At 40.6% G+C, this 24,775-nt stretch overlaps 1 protein-coding gene across 2 annotated transcripts; it reads left to right on the forward strand.

Moving 5' to 3' along the window:
- The first annotated feature begins 1,842 nt into the window (after positions 1-1,842).
- Positions 1,843-24,465, forward strand: tbc1d5 (TBC1 domain family, member 5). 2 transcript variants are annotated; one of them, XM_085447135.1, is made up of 23 exons: positions 1,843-1,954; positions 7,800-7,852; positions 8,137-8,255; positions 8,950-9,007; positions 9,177-9,285; positions 9,507-9,596; positions 9,818-9,892; positions 10,096-10,163; positions 10,259-10,361; positions 10,687-10,775; positions 10,895-10,945; positions 11,036-11,105; positions 13,832-14,004; positions 14,124-14,266; positions 14,849-14,955; positions 18,051-18,136; positions 19,559-19,854; positions 20,059-20,115; positions 21,253-21,461; positions 21,565-21,664; positions 21,905-21,984; positions 22,088-22,345; positions 22,725-24,465. In XM_085447135.1, the coding sequence occupies exons 3-23, from the start codon at positions 8,156-8,158 to the stop codon at positions 23,004-23,006; spliced, it is 2,604 nt and encodes an 867-aa protein (XP_085303261.1). In that variant the 5' UTR covers positions 1,843-1,954; positions 7,800-7,852; positions 8,137-8,155; the 3' UTR covers positions 23,007-24,465. The 2 variants fall into 2 exon arrangements, with proteins under 2 accessions (XP_085303261.1, XP_085303262.1); XM_085447136.1 differs by lacking the exon at positions 1,843-1,954 and adding an exon at positions 1,999-2,166.
- The last annotated feature ends 310 nt before the right edge of the window (positions 24,466-24,775 follow it).

Raw genomic sequence — 24,775 nt, forward strand, 5'->3', positions numbered from 1 at the left:
GTAACAGATCTGTTAAAGACTGAATCAATCAACCCTTGTTATGCCCATTGTCTGTATTATTGTTATTAGTACTAATGATTTTCTCTCGTATGACTGTCCCTGTGCTGGTGAATCGGTGTCATTGTTTCCAGCCATCAGACAATATTCCTCTGTGCTGATCACCAGTTCACTCTGTACCAGTGGATCTGTGACTCCCTGCAATCACATGACCCTCAGTACTGCTGGAGTTTTCTGTCTTCTGTCTCTTTTTGCTCCTCTTTTATTTGATCTGCACGAAGAGCTATTTTCATCTGTGTTTCTGTCTCCCGCTCTCTGCTCCTGACTCTCATCTGTCGCTCCTCAGGACTTCTCACATTGATGCTTCTATACCCCACTCAGACAGTGCAGCATTCAAGCCCCATTTGGTCAGAATAGCATCAGTGTAATTCAATAAAGCTATGCTCTTTTCTGTCATCTGTTTCCATGACAATACCTTAGTCAGGGCCAACAAAGAGGCCTCATCATCAGTAATATTAGCTATAATAATGATGATAATGGTGCTCTTGAAATGCCATGCCTGTGATGATGATGGTAATAGCGATAATGGTCATTATTCCTGCTTTGTGTTAACCCCCCATCAATGCACAAACACAGCACCACCACCAGTGTACACATTTGAATCAGCAATGTTACTTAACGGCTCCACCTGTACATACCAGGTGGATTTACGCTTTTCCCCATTGTGACCATCTCGCTGCTTTGATTTAATTATATTTTTGTGCATCTTGTGTTTTGTATATTGGAAGCATTTTGTGATAAAGCGGTTTGTTAAAAGCACTCCACGGATAAACTTGACTTGTTTGACCTCAGAAATTGCTGTAATTAAGTCTACATAAAACTGTTTTAATTAGCCATCACGTTGTGTAGCCCCTTCGGTGTTCTTCCTCATTCAATGATGTTTTTTATTTCTCCTTGGTGGTGTGATCCACCTCAACATTCTATGTTGCCATTACAGATTAAGATCATTATTCTTTTTTTTTTTTACAGCCTTACCACCCATATTTTTCTTTTACAAAGCAGTATGTTTTAGCTGATGCAGATAAGTGAACTGAAAGGCATAATCTTTGTGCTGATAAATCGGTAACTGAATTTGCAATCTCCTCTGTCTATTTATCTTTGCAATCTAAAGTAGCTAGAGTAGTCTCAGTTTTTTGTTTTTTGCTGTTGTTGTTGTTGTTTTTTGCAATCCTGCCTTGTGGGGAGACTGTGCAGAGCTGTGGGAAGAAGTACAATCTGTGACATGTAAGTGTGCAATCTGTGAGACTCAGTCCTCTCTCATAACTCATCTATGGATATTCCTATTGGTGGAAATATCTTGCATGTTTCATTCAGAGCTATGAAGATTACTGGAACTCAATCAGAAGTTGTTAAAGCCTTATCAAATTCTAAGAGGTGTCATTTACTGGGCATTTATTCTTCATAGACTGGTTATAGTAATAAAAAGTTCAACCTTTGCTTAGTCAGGTTGTTTTTTGTTTCTTTGTTTGTTTTTTAAAACTTACTGGTTGTTGCTTATCCTCTTCCAGCAGCCAATTGTTTGGGTCCTTGTCTTTGCAGCCTGCTGTCTGCTATCTTCTAGAGATCTTCACAAATGAAATGAACGCATAACTTCACTATATATTACAAAGAACTTATACAAGTAATGCCACAAAGCCTTAATAAATAATTATTAAACATTATTGCACAATTTTGCTGAAATATATTGACCCCCTTACTTTGCATTTAACAAACAAGTAAGGCTTAGCTTTTGGACAAATCTAGAACAACCAGCTACCTGCAGGCAGTCAGTAACGTCACAGGCCGGGGGTCACGTGACCAGTCAGCTGGTCTTCAGCCAGTGAGCCTGACACGCTACTGTTTACAAATCAGCGGAGCCCGAGTGAGCAGAATGAGGCTTCCTGCGTGATCCGAACAGGTACGTGAATAAAAACTGCTAACGCATTGCTTTTTGGTGCTAGTTCCTGAGCGTGCGGCGCAACTTTGTCTCGTTTAAAGCAGAAGCTGTGTGTGTGTTGGAAGTAATAACAGGGCCCCGAGTTGGCTCGCTAGGCTAATGTCATATTAGCCTTCCTGCTTCCTGTCGTTTCAACTCTTATTCAATCAACATGAAGAGCTTCAGCTGCCAGAGTAAGTTTAGTTCATATTTAGCTTTGCTAGCCGACGGACGATACAAGCTAGCTTAGCTGCTGTTTGGCGTTTTATTTTGCTTTTTTAAGCCCCCTCTGCTTCGATCATCTTCCTGGCAGCTCATTCGTGCTGCATCCCAGACGGACCCTGTGTACGTTTTGCTTCAATTTGGACAGACCTTGTCATTGATGTAAGTTACGATGTCAAAAAAATGTGGGGAAAAACAGCTAATCGTGGGTTTGCTAAGTGGAGGACTAACTATGGGTGAAAGATTCAGTGACTAGTTCAGGGCAGTGCAGAGGTTTGGTAACAGCTAACACCACCTGCCTGTGTAGTTTCGTGTGGTTTCACACATACTTCTCCACACTGCCAAGATGAAGTTCAGTACAAATGTCCGTGTGGGAATCTTTCTGTAGGACACCGTGGACTGCAGAAAGGCCGTTTGGACTAGAAAGGAGCGAGACCCGGGACTTAAACACACCGCCTGCTAATAATATTGGAGGAAATGTTCAGTACTTGCTGACTTGAGTGTTTCTGTGCATTCAGAGTTTCGTTCCCTTTAGTGCAATGCTTCCTAGCTGTTGTTGTTGGTGGTGTTTTTATTATTTTTGTTTAACTTGTGATCTTTTATATGAGGTTACATGTAAATGTCATTGAGTAGTCCAGGCAAGATGTCCCCTTAGTTTTATCTGAATAGCTTTTATCAGCGAAAAGGCACTTTAGAAATGCCCATTTTTTAGATTTACCTTGCGACTCTTTGTGGATGTCCTCTTCCCCCATGTTACTAACGAGTTGTCCATTTCAGTACAGACAGATGTCTGTCAGATTTTATCTTTGGTAATTAAATCTTTCAGGACCCAACAAGTTCTTGGAATTTTGGTAAGGCTAAGGTTCCAGACATGTTCTCAGTCTCTTGCAGAGCATGTGACCATAAAGGCTCTTGAGCTCTCACTGTGTGCTGAAGTAGAGGCATGTGAGTTTGTTTAGCTGGGGTGTTTCGCTGCTGTCTTGACTGAAGCTGCCATTGACAGTTCCTATTAGCGCTGTTTGCCAGATCCTCTTTGAATATTCATCCTGTAAAAGCAGTTTCCCCCCACATGAAACTGCTGAGACTCTTGTGGATCAGCTGTTACTGTTTATTACTACTTTTAAAAAAAACATCTGAATTTGAATGCGAAATGATAAAAAGCATATCCCTGAGCGGAGAGCAGAACTGTAGTTGCAGTTCAGTCAGATGTCTTCAAATGGAAATACTGCAGGCACTTCAGCAAAATGTTTAATACAACTGACTAATCTGGGTTTAGTTTCCAGCTTATCTAGCCTGGAAAATAAATAAATATATATATATATATATATATATATATATATATATATATATATATATATATATATATATATATATATATATATATATATATATATGTGTGTGTATATATATATATGTGTGTGTATATATATATATGTGTGTGTATATATATATATGTGTGTGTATATATATATATGTGTGTGTATATATATATATGTATGTGTGTATATATATATGTGTATATATATATATATGTGTATATATATATATATGTGTATGTATATATATATGTGTATATATGGATGATTTCCATGAAGTATATTTATTAGACATCAGTCTGCAGAGTCAGCTTTACATGTTGAAGTTGCCACACAGCACCAAGGTCCTGGGTTTGAATCCACCCCAGCTGGCCTTGACTTTTATAGAGTTTTCATGTTCTCCCCATCTCTCTGTGGGTTTTCTCCAGATACTCTGGCTTCTTCCCCCATAAATTAACCTAATTAATTTGGTTAACTAGTTAACGTAGTTATTAAGTCAGTTAACTAAGATCAATAAACTGGCAATCTGTTTAAGGTGTTAAGAGTAATATGTCTCTGATTACCATTGCTAGCTTTGATCTTGTGTCTTATAGGGACAACCAGAAATTGTGTAAACCTTTAAAAAAAAAAAAAAAAAAAAAAAGCAGCTTGGATGCTGCAACCATAGATGATATAAAAGCGTACCATGAGGTCATCGATCAACTTCTGAGTTCTTGAGATTACGGTTTTTCCCTCTCACTGTTTTTCTTTTTCTTTTTTAAATTTACATGAAACACTTTATGTGTAACACCGAGGAGCCCTGCTCTCAAAAACTGACATAGATGTAACACTGTCTGCAAAGCTGCATTTAAGAAATAAGCGCTTAAAGTTTTTAAAACATATTTAGAGCCATGCCCGTACAGAACATGTCATCACCGGGTTGGTTGGTTGGTTGTGGTCAGTAGACTGTCACTTTTGCAGTAATTTGCTCTTCGTTGTTTGGCTGTTATCAAGTTAGAGCAGTTTTCCCATAGATTTCTACAGCACCAAAAGTGTTTTTGCGACCACAGATATCGCCATCTGGTGGTCTGAAGTTTGAATGCAGGTTGAAGGTCCTTCAGAAGTTACGTCTGTCTTTTTAATTGTCCGTCACTGAAACGCAAACTCAGCTGGATTCTTGGTTGGCGTTCTCTGGTACGCATGTCCAAAATGAGGTAATTTTGGAAACCACAATGTCATCGCTCAAATAGTGCACTGTGTAATAAAGGCAAGTGGACAGGAATCACTCATTGTTCTGGTTCTAATTTTAATTAAAACATGTTTAACTCTGGGGAGTCATTACCACTGCACAGCTCTCTGAAAGACAACCCATGTGCTTCATAGAACAGTTGCTTTGCTGTTGCCCAACTATCAGAGCAGACAGGCTTTCCCTGGAGGGCGGTAGTAAAGAGACCATCTAAAATGAGGCATTTCACACAGCTGGTAAAAGGAGGTTCTGCAGAAGTGTACAGTATGGTATGAAAACATGCCAAGATGTGGAAATCTGTTCTAGCAGACCCCAAAGATAAAATCATGAACCTATAGTTGCGCATACTGTGGGCTCTATTTAAAATGTGATGCTTCTTGGCTTAGATCAAATGGGAAGTGTTAGTCTGTGGTTTTTAAGCTCACTTTCAGACCGAATGTGTGTGATGGGAAATGAAAAGTGAACTGTTATGTTGCACGCCTTGTGGAAGACTATTAAGGATTGAGGTTTAGAGTGAGGCTGTATGCTTAATTTTGAAATCATTTCAGTGTGCTTCCCACAGTCCCGGGCATCAGCATAGCTCATTTGAAATCCCATCTTGGGTAAGAACTTAAAGAAGCCAAATCCTAAAAAATCTGCAAAACTAACACAGGATGATGTCACTGCTACAGTTTGAGTTTAGCTTTGCAAGCTTTTGTTAGCAATTCCCAGTAAGTGATCTTCTACCTCCGAACAGATGGACTCGCTGTTATTTGCCTGTTGATTTATTTATGCATTTCATTATGTATTGATTTGATTATTTCATGAAAGATTCGTGCTTTGAATTATTGAGGTGTCTCCAGGTGCCGTGGATTAAATTATGCAGAAGCTAATTTGCCTTGATTATTATGTAGTAAAGTTGGGATGTCATTTTACGTTCGACTCCGGGAAAAAGTAATGAAAGCAGCAGAAGGCTAAGAGAAGAGTCGCTTCAGGCAAGGCTGTGCTAACACGGCGAGGCCTCAAGACGAACACCCGCGTCATCTTTCACTCGCTCGGAAAGGCTTGCGGAGACACGCACATAAGATATGCCTATGCAAAGAACAAGTAGGGATGAGTGATCTCTAAAGTTTAGAGTCACTTTTTACTTTTGGAAAGAAGAGACAAAGCGACGAATGTGACTACAAGACTGTAGGGAAAAGAATTTTCAAAGTACTTTGCATGAGTAATTTTGGTCACAGTGATCATATGAATTAATATTCTATGCAAGATGACTACCGCTTGTATTTGTATTCACTCAGGAGACTTTAAATCTTTCATGCCAATCTTTGAAAGCAGAAGATGCTATTATTGGAAACACCTATTCACACCATTCTTCTGGAGGGGGTTTGTTTTTTCCCATAGTTGTGGACTGGTGCCGATTATTTGATAGGATAATGTCCTTTTTAGGAAAGCAGGGAGGGGGGGGGAGCACACAGATTTAAGGAGAGCATTCGTCTTCGAGTAGAACAGATGTTCCCCGTGAAAACAGCCGCATACATTATGCATATAAAATAATTTCTATTTTGATGGCATGTGTAGCTAATTTATCAAGCAGTGTTTCATTCACATGGTTAATTGGTTTAAGAAATGCCTTTGTTGTGTTATTTCCACAATTATTAAATCGAAAGAAAACACAATGCTTTGTGGGCACGTGCTATTCTGTAGGCCTGCGCATTAGGCTAAACATATTCATAAACATGGAATAATCCCAAGCCGGATAAAGAACGAAGGCAGGATTGGTTAACCTGGATTGTGATGTCTCACGGAAAAAGTAAACTTCTCTCAGAAGTTGGCAGCGAGTACTTGGCTCACGGTTTACCTGGTCGGGATATTAATAGTGGGGTTTTTTGTTTGTGTTTTCTTGGGATTTATTTATTTATTTTTAATGAATCCATCTTTCTGTTCTGGTAAACCACTCAGTATGGCATTAAATCATTGGGAAATCTTTCTATTCATCCTCTCTTTTTAAGATGAATCAATTAATGTATTTCTATGTGAAAAATGAACATAGGGGGTGGGGGGAAACAAAGGAAAAGTTTCTCCTAACTTCTTCAAATTGTTTTCTTCGTATTATATGTTTGGTCGTTAATTTACAGTCAAAACAGAGAAAAACAATATTACATTATTATCACACGGAGATTAATTTGTGGTGTGATCAAAGAGGAAGGCACGGTGCCCGTTAAAATTAGAGTCATATCCATCATCGCCTTGAAGGTTGTCTCTTTGTGAATCTCAGCACCACGTCCAACATTCCTCCTGCATTTGGATGGCTCCCCGGAAGTCCCGTCCTGACCGCTCGCCAGAGCTGATTTTTGTTTCAGAAACACTGCTGTCCGTGAGCCACGCGAAGACAAGTTTCTTCACATTAAACATCAGTAATTAATGCATTAATTTGCCTACTTAATGACCTCATTAGCTTCACCAGTTATGTTCAATGTATCACAAAGAGCACCGTGGAACATCAGGCAGCTCAAGTGCTTCTTGTTAATTTCAGCCATTCTTCACTGACTGTAATCAATGTCAGTGTTTTATTTTATGTTAAGTTGAAAATAATACATTTGAAGGGAGACTATGCCATATCCCTTTGTGCGATTGCCACAGTGTAGGGAAAAAAAAACTAAAAATACAACCCTGCTATTTTTTTTTTCTTTTTTTTAAGCATTGCTTGAAACACTGACTTTTTCCTGACATACTACATTAATTTACTATATAAAGCATATTTCAGTAGTTTTACTCGCTGAAAATCAGTATCAAACTCAAAAAAGCAAATTTTGATCAAGTCGCTCCTTCATGAAAATACTTTTTGAGAAATAAATTGTTGGATTTATTCTTCACTATGAAATGCATCTGCAGTCACTTTAGTCTACGTCTTTAGTGCTGGGTGTTTCTACAAAGCATTTCTTTCACCAACGTCTTTTAATTTTCTTCCAATGCTGCCTACTTCTGCTCTACTGTATTATATTTCACTGAGTCATTTTTGGCCCTTTAGCAGCTTTGTCCTTCATTTCCCCTTTATTATCAGTCCTTCTCCCTCTACTTGCAGAAACGATCCTTTCCTTCTGAGTCTCAACTGACGAGAAACACAAAGCTGTGACAGTAAGTACCGAGATCAAATGGTGTGCTTGGAGAAACTTTGCTGATTGCGGTGGACTGATTTGCCAGCACTGTTATATAAAAAGAGGTCAGAGGCTACAATGTTCATGAAAAGTTGGCAAAGTCAGGACAGGTTCTGAAGCTGAAACTGAAGCTCTGTGTCCCTGTTAAAAGAAATAAGTTTAGTTTGTGCTTTAACACCAGGACTTTTTGGGAGATCGTGTTCAGTTATCTTTCTTCTTTATATCTTTCTCTTTTTTGCTCTTACCTGCTGCCTCATTCTCCAGGTCCAGCTGGGTCGCAGTCATGCAGCATCCCAATTTTGAGACCCGCCATCCACTCCAGAGTGAAGATCATCAGGAGACAGGTTTTGACGCGCTCCAGAGTTTCAACAAGAATGAAAACAGTATGTCAACTTTCAGTTAAGACTTCCAAACCTCTGTTATAGATAACACCTGTAACCATTTCCCCTTCCTTGGACCAAGACCCACATCATAATATACCAATGCTGCAGTCCTTTTGGGACTAACAGGCTCACAACAATGGAGATGATAAGTTTAGGTTCATTCTGGAGATGATTAAAAAGAAAATTTTGAGCTGACTGAAGTGTGAGTCACAGATGTGGCTTGCGACACCCCCAGGCTGAGTGTGTTTTTTATGTTAACGTGTGACTGAAAGAAAACGTTGGTGGCTGGCATGTTGTGGAACTGATGAATATTCATACTGAGCGTCCCTGTGGAGCGATCCACTCCTGTAACTAATGCTGATAGACAGCTCTCCAACTTCAATGCATGTTCACCTGCAGGCCAAATTAGACTTATTACGGCCAATAAAGAAGAAACAGAGTATGTTACTTTACTTCCTTTAATCACCTTCTCTGCTCCCCTTTTTGCTCTACTGCGTGCCTTGTAAAAGAATAACTGATGGGTTATTGTGATGCAGTAAAATTGTCTAAGTATGCATTTTTGTTGCTCTGTCATTGCCTCGTCTAAAAAAATATATATACACACACACACACACACACACACAAATTGATTTCTGCTTTGACGCCCTAGCACTTGTTGTTTACATCTCCCCCTTGTGGCTGTGTCTGTTCTCAGTAGGAGGATCTCTTGACAGCAGCACTTCGGAGTCTCATTCTACCTTTCTCTCATATAGGTGAGTTATTCCATTAATATCCCTTCATGGTGGTATCGTGAACTCGTGGCCCACTTCTCTTAGCTTCTTATCTTGTTTGTTTAGTGCTTGATCACACAAGTTGCCCAAGTTGAGTTGAAGCTGGTAAATCCCCTCATGCTTTGCCTCCACCACCCCCTCCCCAATGCAGGAAAGAATGGGACGACTTGTTTCTCAACAGTAATTACCTGGCCAGGATCCGGCAGGCAGGCATCAATGGGCGGCTGAGGAGCAGCCGCTTTCGGAGTGTGTGCTGGAAGGTAACTGCCAGTTGGATCAAGCGGTCCTATCGAGTTTGATTAAGGGGGCTTTGGCAAATTCCCTGTCACAGAAAAGGGAAGTTGTGGTGGCTTACAGACTTTTTCCTCAGTGGATATAACAGCCTCGAGCGTAGTTCTGAAAGGGCTGATTTTTCTGCATGTTAGTGATTTCTCAAAGATGAACTGTTGCATGGACTGATATGTGCATTGCATGTCTATAGCTGTACCTGGAGGTTCTTCCAGAGGATAAAGAGCAGTGGATAAACAAGACAAAGGAGCTCCGGGCCCAGTATGAGAAGATCAAGGAGATGGTGAGAGCACCCATCTGTGGCCAGTGTGGTTCTAAGATATAAATGTTCTCCATTAACCTCACTGCTCATTCATATGTAGAATTTATAGCTGCTTATATCCTGAAACACGGAGCACAATATGCAGCCCATGAGGGAAAAAACTGATTACTTATCAAATCATCAAAGGTTGTAACTAATTGTTGTGCATTATTGTTGTTTTGTTTTGTTTTTTTCTGTCACAGCACATTACCAACCCCCGCAAGGCCGCAGGCCAGCAGGACCTTGTGGTGAACAACCCACTGTCCCAGGATGAGGGGGTGAGTTTTCTCCACAAATGTTTCATGGTTATGTGCAAAATATGACCCTGACACTTTGACACTTTGTGACCTTCTAATAATTATTGATACTGTCAATGACATATTGGTTTTTAACATATAGATTTACACACATTGTCATTGTAATGACAACAATCTCTTCCCTTGATTTTCTGAATGTAATTTTTTTTTTCTGTCACATCCAGAGTTTGTGGAATAAGTTCTTCCAGGATAAAGAGCTAAAGGGAATGGTCAAGCAGGATGTGTTGAGAACGTAAGTATCTCTGTTACTATTTGCTTATTTTATTTTATTTTTCTGTTATTAACATGGCAGGAAAAAAAAAATTGCTCTTTTTGTATTTGGATTAGATTCCCTGAGATCCGATACTTCCAGGATGAAGATGTGAGGACCAAGCTGACTGATATTCTCTTCTGTTATGCCAGAGAAAATGAGCAGTTACTGTACAAACAGGTAACATTCAACATCGTCCCGTGTGTTTGTTCAACAAGCTCACACAGAACAAAATGCCTTTGTAACCTAAGCATTACAAGTGTCTGTAACAGGTGCCAGCCTGTGAATAGATGGCCAGCATAGCATCTTTTTTACAAACTGGAAGTGACACATGGCTGAGCAGTGGCTAACAATATCTAAATTAAACCTGTCATGACGGATTAGAAACCTCGTGCATCACTATTAAAGAAAGACTGACCACAATTGAACTGTATTTGTTTCCTCTCCCTTCTGCCTTTTATGCATCTTACATTCTCTCTGCCTCTGTCTGATTTTCTGTCTGTAGGGGATGCACGAGTTGCTGGCTCCCATAGTGTTTGTGCTGCACTGTGACCATCAAGCCTTTCAGCATGCCAGTGAGACGGCCAGCCCCAGGTCAGTTTGCATTTCACTGAAAAGCCATTAACACCTTCAGACCTGCTTCTCTGATGACAACATATTTTTTTGTATTTATTTGTCCAAAGATTAAATTGAAAGATTCTCACTTTTTTCAGTGAGGAGATGAAGTGTCTGTTAGACCCAGTGTACCTCGAGCACGATGCCTAGTAAGTATCAGCCGATTAAAAGGGTTCAGAATAAGAAATGTTTATACTTTTAAAAAATCTCACTACATTTATCTTTGCCTCTCTCTGTAGTGCCATGTTCTCGCAGCTAATGGAGACAGCAGAGCCGTGGTTCTCCAGCTTTGAAAGGGAAGTGAGGAAGGTCTGTTCTAATTTGAAAAACTACTTTTGACACTGAAATTGATTGTAGATTGTAACACAATACCAGCTGATTGCACTGTCATGAAGACATGACATTATATTAACGCTAAATTACAATGTTGAAGAGCTCAGTCCTGGTTAATTTGACCACTCAGGTGGTTACCATGGTAGCAGCAATTGCATTTTTATTACTATAGTGAACATAGGACGAGAGGCTTCGTTGTCAGAAATGCAGACGAGCAGCTGGATCTGTTTGATGTACCCAACCGATTTGTGGCACAAGTGCAGGAACAAACAGAAACCATGATTATCACTGACTGTCAGTCAAATTGTTACTTAAAACACTTCATGTTTTGTGAACTTTTTTATTAGTTTTTTTTTTCTTTTTCCACTCCAAATTAAGCAGACTGTAGAGGCTCTTCAAAGCTCTTAGAGACAAATTTGCAATATAAGACTTTATACTGTCGCAGATATCTAATCAGCCAATGACATGGCAACAACTTGGTGCAATTAGGTTTGCAGACATTGTCAAGTTGACCTGCTGAATTTCAAACGGAGAATCAGAATGAGGAAGAAAGGGGATTTCAGTGACAGCCAAATGGGCTGGTCTGTGTTTCAGAAACGGCTGCTATGCTGGGATTTTCCCGCATGCCCATCTCTAGAGTTTACAGAGAATAGTCTGAAAAAGAGAAAATACCCAGTGAGCAGGATTTCTCTGGGCAATAATTTCTTGTTGACATCAGACATCAGAACAGAATGGCCAGACTGCTTTGAGCTGATGGGAGGGGAACTGTAGCCTGATTCGACAAGTCTCAATTTATGCTGCAACATTCAGATGTTATGCTCTTTCATGTTGGTGTAAACAACTTGCAAACATGAATCTAACCTACCATCTAAGAACAGTTTAGTGTGGGGAATTAGTTTTTTTTTTTGTTTTGTTTTTTTGTTGTTGCCTTTGCGCCACTGTCATTGCGAGCATCACTTAAAGTCCACAGCCTACCTCAGTATGGGCACAATGTGCCGATCTTCTGACGACTGCTTCCAGCAGCATAAGACATCATGTGACCTCAGCCCATCTCAAACTGATGTCATGGCCATGACAATGACTTCACTGTACTCAAATGCCCTCCAGTCACCAGATATCCTCCTATCCTGTTAATATTAGAGATGGACCGATCCGATATTACGTATCGGTATCGGTCCGATACTGACCTAAATTACTGGATCGGATATCGGAGAAAAATAAAAAATGTAATCCGATCCATTAAATATCACGAAAGCACCTCACAAAACTTGCAACACGCCGTAACTTGCCTCAGAACGTCGGAGCAGTATGCATCACGTGATAGAGCGGCTGTGGCATGCAGGACCTGTCGGTGGTCTGGATAGCATTTGGAGCTTCGCTAGCAACCCGGCATTTCATCTCCGACAAAGTTATCCCGAGAGAAGTAAAGCAAGTGTGTAAGTCCATCTCTGAATGTTTGTAAAGCATGCCTGCATTAAGCTTAACAAGCGATATATGGAGCGACTGCCTCTCCTGCTGCTACTTCAATCATGAAACTGCTTAACGATCAGCTGATCGGCTTTTCTGTCGCGAGTCCGTGTCTCTAGTTTGCTTTTGGCCCACTTTGCACCAGAAAGAGGAAACCAGCGGCTGAACAACAGCAGCACGTTTAAGCTTGATCAGCTGTTGTTAGAATTTATTTAATATTACTTTCTACTCGAGGATCTTTTTCTACGTAGCTGACGCTGGTAACTGTGCAGGGGCGGATCTAGCAAAGTTTAGCCAGGGGGGCTGATAGGGCATTAACAGGGAAAAGGGGGCACAAAGACATACTTTTCTTTCTTATTCTCATTTAAAATGTCGAGCTTTTAATAAATAATTATCTGACACCCAAAGTTTTAATTTGATGCAAAATAAATAGAAGTCCATTACTGTATATAGTAACTATTAAGTCTAATATATATACCCTAGTAAGCTATAGTACTTTTTCCTTTGGGAAGGTACCATCTGTGCAGTCTGCAATTTTGTTGAAGAAAGATGTTGAATCTATTTAATATTTCTTGAAAAATAATTGATTTCTGTGCATTTTTTTTCCACACTGCATCAAATTAAGGTTGGTTACGTCGATTAAGCATCATGAGGTGGAGCGTGAGGGGTGGTTCCCTATTTTTTATTTATTTATTTTTGTTGTTGCTGGGAGTTGGAACCCTATTAGTTAGGCTGCTTAATATTTATGCTAAGTACTCTTTAAAATACCAGAATAGGGAGGATGGTGTAGGTTTAAGTTTATTAGATTGATCAGTATTGCTGAACTATGAAATATTTTTTTTTGCATACAGGTATAACAGAATAGCTTTAGTGTAGTTGTTGTTTTAAACTTGAGTATGAACTTATACAAAATGCAGCAAGATATTTAAAAAAAACAGTTTTGTTGATTAAAAAACACTATATCGGATTCATATCGGTATCGGCAGATATCCAAATTTATGATATCGGTATCGGACATAAAAAAGTGGTATCGTGCCATCTCTAGTTAATATGAATCAAAAGATCTAATAATTAAACTCCACCTGAATTAAATAAAGTAAAGCAAGTAAACTTAACAAAACTCAGAATAGCATATCCTCCCAAAAGGATACTGCAGCTCCTCATTGTTGCTGATTTTCCTCATTTATGTTTGCATGAAGATGTTTCAGTTGTGATGGAACAATCTGCTTCCCCAGGGTAAAGAAGAAATGCTGACCACCATCCCATTCGCTCGACCCCAGGATGCAGGGCCATCTGTTGCCATAGTAACCAAAGTCAACCGCATCCAGGACCAGCTGGTGAAGAAGCACGATATCGAGCTGCACATGCATCTCAATCGGCTGGAGATCGCCCCGCAGATCTACGGGATGTCAGTATTTACATCTTTGGGCAGTCTGACTTTTTTTTTTTTCCTGATCCACTGCTGGACACAAATGCAGTAAAGCTTTTTTTTTTTTTTTTTTTTTTTTTTTTCTTCTGTGTCTTTAGCCGGTGGGTTCGTCTGCTGTTTGGCCGGGAATTTCCTCTTCAGGACCTGCTGGTGGTGTGGGATGCCCTTTTTGCTGATTGTATCACTCTGGACCTTGTGGACTACATCTTTGTGGCCATGCTGCTCTATATCCGAGATGCTCGTACGCACCATTTATTACTTAAATAATCCAATAATGCCATGTGTTGTCTTTGTAGCATGTAATTTCGTAAGACATACATAAGTGGAAAACTGTGAATTACTCCGGCTCATTTAGTTAGACAGAGTTATATTACTTCGGACTACAATTGATCTTTTCATATAAATAGCATAGACTGCAGTTCTGCTTGTATAAGTGCTACTGTTATGCCAATGAGCCAAAATGTAACACAATGCAATTTCAGTCTGCAGTTAATGAAGCTTGTCCATTCGCACTTTTTTCTTTTTTTTTTTTTTATATATAAAAATAAGTCTGCAACTTCTCTTTTTTTTTTTTTTTTTTAAGTTATTTATTTATTTTTTTTATTCTGATATTTTGTGGACTCTTTTTGTTTAGCTTTGTTTTTCTTGGAATGCAGAGTCTAGTCTGTGACAAATAAGTCAAATAGAAAACACTAAGGAAGTGAGACTACAGCTTGAAACACTCTTGGTGATTCACACTTGATTAAAGCAAAGCACAAGCTGTTACCAGATTTTTATTTTTATTTTTTTAAGATTCTTCTTAAATCTGTTTTTCTTTTTTTAGTAATTGCTAGCAACTTCCAGACATGCCTGGGCCTCCTAATGCACTACCCCCCAATAGGAGACATCAACTCTCTGCTGCAAAAGGCTCTGTTCCTTCGAGATCCCAAAGTAAGTTATTATACCAGCGTACTTAACTAGAAAAATAATACATGTTGGTTTTGCTGATAGAATTGACAGTTGGTGATGTAAGTCTCTATAAAAGTGCTGATGTGTGTTATGCGCTCACGTGTCTCTTTCACTGTCTAACTGGTCACAGGTTAAAATGGGGAAGAGAGAAAGAGACTCATGATCAAAATCAGAACAAACTTACAGTTAAACAAGCTCTCTTCTAGCAGCTTTTATCAAGTACTTACTGTAAAGGCGATGCCTCACTCAAAACAAGTTGCCTTTTGTCCCCATCACAGAGGAAGTAGAAGTTTTGCAGAAGTGAAAGACTCATATGCACAGTGGGCTAAAATCCTCGAGCAACACACTTTTAGCAAGGACCAAAAACCTTTTTGTGGTGTTGTTGTACTCTCAGAAAGCGCTTGGGTGTAAAAAGTGAAGTTAAAATTGGCAGCAAGTATTTTAGTTTCTCATGCTTGAGAGGTTACATTTTAATGTCGGGGCACTTACAGTAAATACAGGAAACGCAGGTGTAGTCAATGAAGCGGTCACTGCAGTTAATGACAAGTAGTCGTAGCACAAATATAAGTGCATTTTAATCTTTGTGTGTAACAAATAGGCCTCTGTGTTTATGTTTGTATGTTTAATGTACAATTAAAACACATTAATCTTAAACTAGCACCCCTTGCATATCAGAGTTTATGGTTGGGTTAGTTAATGTTCAGCTCAGCAGTGCATGTTTCATGGTCTTTGCAACAGCACTTCACTCGTTCCACATTTTGTCATGTTTACAACCTTATTTAAAATGAGGTGAAAATTTTATTTCATCCAATGTCCTAAACACAATATCCTCTAATGGCAAAGGGGAAAACATTTTCTTCCAATTTTTGCAAATTTATTAAAAACAAACATACAACATGTATATAAACAGTCACAGCCTTTGCTTAATATTTTGCTGAAGTACAGTTGGCAGCAATTACAGGCTCAAGTCATTTTTAGAATGGTGGTTTATTTTTGGACAGCTTCTCTCATTCTTCATTGCAGAAGCTCTCAAGGTCATGGTGGGGAGCATTGGTCCTCAGCCATTTTCAGATCTCTCCAGAATGTTAAGTCGGTTCAAGTCTAGGTTCTGGCTGGAACATTAACAAAGGAAAGAGACCCCCCTTCCCCTGCCAGTCTGAGGTTTAAAGTGCTCTTGAGCAGGATATCATCAAGGATGTCTCTGTACATCACTGCATTCCTCTTGACCTTGAGTAGCCTCCCAGCTCCTGAAAAACATCCCAATAACATGATGCTGCCACCACAGTGCTTCATTGTAGGGATAGTATTGGTCAGCTGATGAACAGTACCTGGTTTCTTCCAGACATGACTCTTGGCATTCAGGGCAAAGAGTTCAAGCTTGGTTTCATTAGGCCAGAGAATTTTTTTTTGTTGTTTCTCATGGTCTGAGAGACTTTCAGGTGCTTTTTGCCTTCAGGTGGGCTGTCGTGCCTTTTACTGAAGAGAGGCTTCTGTATGGCCGCTCTGTTACAGGCTTGACTAGTGGAGTGTGGCAAATTGGCCGGGCGGCCAGTTATACCTGGTGGTTCCAAACTTCTTCAATTTACATATAATGGCAGCACGGTGGCACGGTGGTTAGCACTGTTGCCGCACAGCAAGAAGGTCCTGAGTTCAATTCCACCATCAGGCCGGGGTCTTTCTGTGTGGAGTTTGCATGTTCTCCCCGTGTTTGCGTGGGTTCCCTCCGGGTACTCCGGCTTCCTCCCAACGTCCAAAGACATGCAGCTTGTGGGGATAGGTTAATTGGATAATCCAAATTGTCACTAGGTGTGAATGTGAGTGCAAATGGTTGTCTGTCCCTGTGTGTTGGCCCTGCCACAGACTGGCGACCTGTCCAGGGTGTACCCTGCCTCTCGCCCTATGACAGCTGGGATAGGCTCCAGCGCCCCCCGCGACCCTGAAAAGGATAAGCGGAAGCGAATGGATGGATGGAGGTCACTCTGCTTACTGTGACTTTCATTGCTGCAGAAACTGTACTCTTCCGCAGATCTGTGCCTCAATACACTCCTGTCTCTGAGGTCTACAGACTTGGACTTCATGGCTTGGTTTGTGCTCTGAAATGGACTGTCAACTATGGGACCTCATATAGACAAATGTGGGCCTTTCCACACCATGTCCAATCAACGGAATTTACCACAGGTGGACTCTAGTGGCAGATGATCAGTGGAAATGGGATGTACCTGAGCTCAGCTTTGATGATAAATGCAGTGGAAAAAAACTTCCAATGTAAAAGTCCTGTCCTGAGTTTGATTACGAAAATCCTAAAATGGCACAATGATGCAACTGCAAGACAGTTAAAGTAAAAACAGAAGTACTTGTGCACTTGGTAAATGTGAAACTATGTGAAGTGCAAAACTCTGGTCTAGTTTGGAAATCCAAAAAAGACCTGATACATTTTTGCCAAGATTTCCCCAGCCCTGACCATACTTTTCCTGTCATACACTTGTTTCTTTCCTCCTGCGGTCTTTCTGATTTTTGTTCACTTAACCAGAGGTCTGCTGTGCTGTTACTTCTCCCACGCAGAACGTTTGTAGTTGTACCGTTTTAGTTGCATGTAAGCTCGACGTTGTTGTGTGAACAAGTTAAATCAGCACGGAGTCTTTGACCTTAGCGAACACCTCACCTAAATTATCTTTTGTTCCTCGTCCAAATTCATTGACCTGTATACTGAACAACTCCACCAAACTCCTGTTCACCACTCTCCTGAGATGAAATTTCAGGAAGGTGTTGATCTGACATGACCCCCAGGTGAACAGCCATGTCAAACCAGGTCAACATCAGATTTATACCTGGAGGGTGGTTGGGGAGGGTTCATCCCTAATAACAGTGCAAGAAGGGGCATGGTGGAGGTTTGTTGCTCATAAGTACTAACTCAGAAACATATATTGACTTATTTATGTAGTCATGCATGTGCACATATTTTCGGTTGACTTGTTTACTGTGAGATTACTTGTTTGTTGTGCACAGCAGAGGTTTTTAATTTGTCTTGTTAAAGTTGTTAACAATAACAGTTTAAGCTTAAGTTATTGTTTTTGTAGAACAACCCGCGACCTGTGAACTACCACTTCCAGCAGAACCTGGATTACTACAAAACAAAGGGAGCTGACCTGATGAACAAGACACGGTAAAATAAGGCACAGCCTTGTCTTTGAATGGACCTGACATTGCGCACACACATGGGTATAAACATATGGGGCATGCATACATACATGCATGCATCCAGGACAAAAATGCATGTTTCCAATTCAAAATTAATTGGACAAACTAAGATATTTTAAAATATAAGGAATGTTTTTAATACTTTCCAGTCAAAGACTGCCTGAAGTTTATAACCCAACCCTCACCAAATGCTGCGTTTCCTCCCTTGAGATGCTCTGCCAGGTTTTTACTGCAGTCTCCTTCAGTCGCTGCTTGTTTGTGGGTCTCCATTTAATTTTGTATTTAATAACTGAAAGGTTATTAGGTTGTGATGAGGTGACTGTCTTGGTATTCTTTAGATCATTATCCATTTGCATTGTAAAGCACCATCTGACCAGTCATGCTGCTTTTATTTGAATCTTATCTGAGAGCATCACCCTGTGGTGAAGTTCAGACCAAAGAAAATGAAAATTTTGTCTTTGTCCAGAAAATTATGGACTCAACTGTATCACATACAATATGGGTTACATTAGTGGCCATTGATAAAAATTGCTTTAGTTTAGTTATGTGCAAGTAATCCCAGTGAGCCAAAGGTTCAGACTGCTGTTTCAAACTACCCCCCCCTCTATTCTGGGCTCTATATAACGCCCATGACAGCTTGCAGAACTTTGAACCTTCACACATAAATGACAGATGGGTCCATTTGACTCGAACATGGCTACAGTTTTCAGTATTTATCATTATTTATATATTCACATTAAAAATGTGTCTATATGTATAAAATACTAAAATTGCTCCTGCACTGATCCTTATGTTTTATTAAAGCATAACCTTACCTTGTAAGTCCACTCGCCATTAGTCATTTTACTTCCTGCTTTCTATTCGGACATGTTCTTTCACATGAGCACATTCTTTAGGTCAGTGAAACTGTATAAAAGTAATATAAAATAGGCAGTGTGTGCATGAGACAAGAATGCGGTCATTAAAAAAAAAACCCTCAGATGAGCTATTAGAAATCAGACCTCCACTCGGAGCATTAAAGTTTTATAGGGTCTAAAACTACCTTAAGATCTGCAGTCGTTAATATTAAGAACGAGATGTCAATTTATGTTATTGTGCCGGGTAATCCAGGTTTTAAATTCTGGGATAACTGTTTTGCATTCAAGAATTGAGCACCAAAAAAAAAACCCTCTCATGAGCCATTTTATAGCATTTGTTTTGTCTTTGAGACTTCTCAGGCTAATCCCAGATTTCTGGAAGCAGGGTTTAATTTTCTATCTTATAAAATATAAACCTCTGGATACCTTGAAGGTAGAACATTTGTTAAATAATGCTAAAAGTAGTAGTTTGGAAAATCTTCTGGTAAAGATGAGATCAGGTGAAGTGTCTCATATCCTTTTCTTTCTAGCTCTGGCTCTACAAAAGCTGCTCCACTCAACATCAACAAGGTCTCCAGCAGTCTGCTCAACTTCGGCAGGAAGCTCATTGCTCCAGCTATGTCTGGTGCGTCTATTTCACCAATCAACAGCGAGGTACACTCCTCCTCTTCCTCCTCCTCGTCCACCTCCCCGGCCTCGGCCCCTACGCCCATCTTACCACACCTGCTGGCAGATCCGTCAGCTCCGACGCAGACCCAGGGCCAGGCCCAGACTCAGCACTATCGCCTGCTCAAGTCTGAAAGCATGCCTGTCCACCTGAGCAAAGGTGAGCACAAGTAGTCAAAACAGAAATGTTCCAGATTTGTGGCAGGACAGATGTGATGACATCCTTCTTACCATCTACTAGTTGGTGTATTATGTACCCGGTGAATTACCCTTACACCCTTTTTAACACTGGTTGTTGAAGTTTGTTCAGCCTTTTGGTTTGTGTGGTTATGGCAGCATCGGCTTTGACTCTCCTGTCTGTTAGATGGCGTTTCAGGTGGAGTGTCTCAGGCCTCAGCCCAGACTCACAGTGACACACAAGGTAACTGCTGTCATGGCAACTGCTTGTGTGACATGCCCGCCCTTATTTGTCCGTGCTTTCATCACTGCCAGCCCATTTCTAAGCATCCTGCATGTTGTACGCCGTTTGCTCACCTGTCCCTGCTGTTGGTGTGCCAAATGTTACCATAAACAGACATGAGTGTGTGCTGCATGTGATTTTCAACTGTGACCACCAGAGGGAGATCACAGCTCGCTGCATCAGTGCAGATGATGGCATAGGCATCACTAGTGAGCTGCGACATCTCTCATCAGTAGTGCTAAGACTGTGTCCTTTAAAAAACCGAACAAAAAACCTGTCAGCAAGTTTCTGTTGTTGCATCACTGTAGCTGTAAACCCCTGTGTGTGTGTGTGTGTGTGTGTGTGTGTGTGTGTGTGTGTGTGTGTGTGTGTGTGTGTGTGTGTGTGTGTGTGTAAAATGCAAAGAAATGGTTTATCTAATGACTCATTATAGACCAACAGATTTGCAGTCAATTAATAACTGCAAAAGTCTGTTATTAATTGATTACTTACATTTGCATTTAATTGCTGCATTAATGAGCATCATTCTCTGAGCAGCAGGGACTGCGCCTCTCCAATCAGCTCCTGCTTTGCTCTGTGGTGAGGGGCACTGCTGCAGATTTGCATTATCTAAAAACAGATGATGACATGAAAGCTAAAAACTCTAGGAAAGGAAATATAATAGACAGACTCATTAGCACTACTAGACACTTTTATTTATCTATTTATTTATTTATTTATTAATTAGATGCACTTGGGGAAAAAATCATTTATCATTTAAAACACAATGTATGTCTTTTTTGATTGTGAATTCATGAATACATGAATTCACAATTTCTACATCTCATTCAGCACGGGGGGAAAAATCTGCAATTCCAGCTTCACAGTCCAGGTTTCAGTCTTGTCTTGCACTTAGCTGTTTAATATCTTTCTAAATTACAGATATTTATGAGATTTGGCCTCCATAAATAGGGTTCTTCATAGAGTTTAAAGGAACAATAGTTTCTTTCATGTTTATTTCCTGTGCAGGTTGTTCTCCCGTAAATTCAAATAAGGTGACGTCCATAGGTTTTCAACTTCCTAGTGTTACTAATAAAAATGTCTGTCTGTGCTTCTTAGGCCAAAGCTCGAGGACGGTCAGCTCCTCTACAAGCATAGAAAGCCTCTCTGGTGGCCGTGGTCAATCCACCGCCTCCCCGCCTCTTCCCCCATCCAGAGGGAGTGATGTCAGCACTTCATCCCCGCCCCTCTCCGCCACCAAGAAGGAGTCCTTCTTTAACATCACTCGCTCGCGCTCCCACAGCAAGACTATGGGCAAGAAAGAGATGGTAAGTCTTTTTAATTTTCTCTCACAGCTTTAACCATAATCCCTTCTTTGTAGGGTTTCCTTCAGTTTCCAGTTTTCTCTGTTTGTGTTTGTGGGATCAACAGGAAGAAGACCTGGAAGCCCAAGTCTCTTTCCTGCAGGGCCAGATCAACGACCTGGAGGCCATGAGCAAATACTGTGCTAAGATGATGAACACACACATCTGTAAGTTCAGCCACACATGGTTACATGGCTTAAAAAAAAAAAATTCAGTCTAATTCCACTCGTGCGTCAGCGTCTGCTGCAGGTTATATTTTTGTCTAACTTAAATTTGTAAATTTCTAATTTTGCTAAAAATTTACTGACTATAATAATACTGTTTATGTTTTCGAATTGTAATATAGTGATAGTAATATAGTCGATTTTTGTGGCCGATCAGTGCCTGACCACTCATTGTTCCTCTAGGTAAAATCCAGGAAGTGATTCTCCAAGAACACATCGAGAAAGAGGATGAGGTCCTGGTCTCACTGGCTGGACTCAAACAGGTGACTGTGTGAGCAGATGCTATAAGTGTGTATTCATTTTTGTGATGTCCCTTTTATAATCATATTCACTAACTCATCTCTGTGGCCTCCTTCTCCCTGTCAGATTAAAGACATCCTAAAGGGAGCGCTGCGCTTCAACCAGAGCCAGCTGGAAGCTGAGGAGAATGAAGAAATCACCATTGCTGACGATCACTACACGTCCACAGCAGCAGCAGGTGAAACTGTTCTAAGCACCAGCAGCCTCCACAGTGGCCAGCAACAGCAGGCAAACATCAGGCCGAGCAGGGACTCCGAGCTGGAAGGGAGCGCGAGCATGGACGAGAAGGAGGAGGAGCAGGCCATGACACCATTTGATCAACAGGTCAGCGTTTTTCCTGTCTGCGTAAATTATTGCTCTGTACCTCTGCCAGCTGTATTGGCATCAAATACAGTTTAACGTTCACTCCATACAGGATTATGTTTCGTCGTCTGTTCTGCTGTTTGACCCTTTGATCCCAGGATTCATTCATTTTAAATCCTAATCCCTTTCATGTCTGCAAGTCTGTGTTCAGAGTGGTTTTGTATCTTTCCAGGATTATGGTGTGTCATGCTAAATCTGCTCTCCTAAGAATTATACCATTTCTGAATGATACCGCTGAGCACAGCAAGTTTATCTCAAAACACTCAGCTTTAGGCCAAGGCAAGCGTGATCTCACACTTTAGGCATTTATGCAGTTTTAAAAAAAGATTCTTGCATGCAGGTGGCGTCTTCTCTGGGGTTGGAGGGCAAAAACTGGGACGATTACATCCTTATTTCCCAGGACGGAGACCTACACGCCGAAACTGGAGGAAGGTCTGCATCCGAGCGCACTCCTCAAATCAGACGGGGGCGTGGCATGGTGCGGATGGAGCCTGAGGGTGCGGCTGGAACTTTCCAAGATCCCCTAATGGCAGGCACCACCTCAGGTTCCTCCAGCCCAGATGAAGGCTCCACCCACAGCAAGGACTCTGACTTTACCATCGTTAACCCGAACGACCTGTGAACGTGTTAAATCACCGCCCTATTCCTTCACCTATACCCGTTCTGGTTCATATCCATTCAGCGGGGTTTGATCAGAGAAAGGTGACCTGGAATTGGTGAGGGGACTTTAGGTCAATGGTGAAACTGAAACTGCTCTCAACATAGAAATTGAACACCTGGACTGTGACACTTGTGTCACAAATGCCCGATACTCTCTCTTTAATCTGTGCCACTTCAGTCCTGTCTGAGCTGATGCTGTATGCTGTCTCATCTCCTTATTATGCTGGGCCTTTTTAGTGGGTACAATCTAACCTCATCTGTCACTCATGATTTGTAGTTCCCTGCTCTACAGAGAGAGGGCGCCATTGAACTGCTTACCCTGTCACTACAAGATGATTCTAAAGAGTTGGACCTGAAACTGCAGTTTACCTTCAGGAGGGGACTCCTTTTCTCTTACTGTAATGATTGAGAGTGTGGAGCTGTTGTTCCTCGTGAATGTGGAGCTCTGGCCACACCTCTGCCTGTGTTCTGTCTGCGTGTATGCCTCTAAAGAGGAAGCGCTCTGCCCTGATACTCGAAGGAAAGAAGGATGGTGTCGTCCTGTCACTTGTTGAGGGCAGCTTTCTCCCCCCCCATAAACCAGTGCCTCTGACCGTTATTCTTCTCAGCCAAACAAAACCTAACTCTGTGATCTTTTTTTCTTTTTTCTTTTTTTTTTCTTTTTTTTTATTTAAGAAAACTCTTTTAAAGAAAACTGTTTTGTTTTTATTTTTAACCCTTTAGTGCTTTAATTTCCCTGGTGTATATGATTAAATTATGGAATAAATCTCCTTTACCTTTGTTTTAAAATTGATTCCAATATGGACAATTCAGTGTCTGTTATCTTTGCTCACGTTACAGGTAAGTTGTTCTCGTGTTCTGTGGCAAAATTACACAAAGCAGCACACAAAGAATGTTCCTCTATAGCTGCCTATTCAGCCTAATTAACTCTAGACCAATAAAACTACATTGCTCTTGCTAAAACGCTGAACTTCTAGTGTCTTCTTTGGATTACTTGCTCTCAAGACTTTGAGTTAACACATTGTCCTGATTGGATAGCAGCAGTAAAAAGCAGACAGGAAGTGTGGGTAAATGGAGTAGGAGCATAACAACTGAACCATGGATTCGCAGCTAATGGTATTATTACGTATGCTGTGTACTTTGAGCAAATTTTGCAGAGATATCAGTCTTTGTGGTTTATTTAAAAGCTATTCTGGGGTTTTGGTTAAATAATGGTCTTCATCTCCAGATATTATTCATTGTTGCGAGGAGCTGCTACAGATGTTTTGGATGTTTATAACGTATTTAACTGCAAAGCCATCCATACTTATAGGCTTACCCATGCTGCTGCTGTATTTCAGTGAAACTGAGAGATGATTATGTCCAGGACAGTAAAAACTTGGATCTCATGCAAATAAAATGTGCATTTATATGTACAAACACTTACTATGTTCACATTTACAACTGCTTGTTAATGCAAATATGTAATCAGCCAGTCACATAGCAACAACTCAATGTGTTTAGGCTCATAAAGTTGGTCAAAATGACCTGCTGGAGTTCAAACCAAGCCTCTGAGTGGACAAGAAAGGTGATTTGAGTTTGAACAGTTGTGTCAGATGAGCTGATCTGAGTGTTTCCAAAAACTGCTGAGCTGCTGGGATTTTTCCTGCACAACCATCTCTACACTGAAAAAGGGGGAAATATCCAATTAACAGCAGTTTGGGCAAAAAAATTGTTGATACCAGCCGTCAG

Source organism: Copadichromis virginalis, linkage group LG22 (assembly GCF_057382275.1).
Source record: "Copadichromis virginalis isolate Kocher_CV1m ecotype Utaka linkage group LG22, C_Virginalis_male_GT1.1, whole genome shotgun sequence".
In the NCBI taxonomy this organism is placed as follows: Eukaryota; Metazoa; Chordata; class Actinopteri; order Cichliformes; family Cichlidae; genus Copadichromis; species Copadichromis virginalis.

Excerpts from the sequence above, each read along its gene's own strand:
- tbc1d5 (XM_085447135.1), top strand. The coding sequence starts at position 8,156 with ATGCAGCATCCCAATTTTGAGACCCGCCATCCACTCCAGAGTGAAGAT. Across the intron at positions 9,008-9,176 it reads TCTACCTTTCTCTCATATAG|GAAAGAATGGGACGACTTGT; the intron begins GTGAGTTATTCC and ends TCCCCAATGCAG. Across the intron at positions 9,286-9,506 it reads TTCGGAGTGTGTGCTGGAAG|CTGTACCTGGAGGTTCTTCC; the intron begins GTAACTGCCAGT and ends GCATGTCTATAG.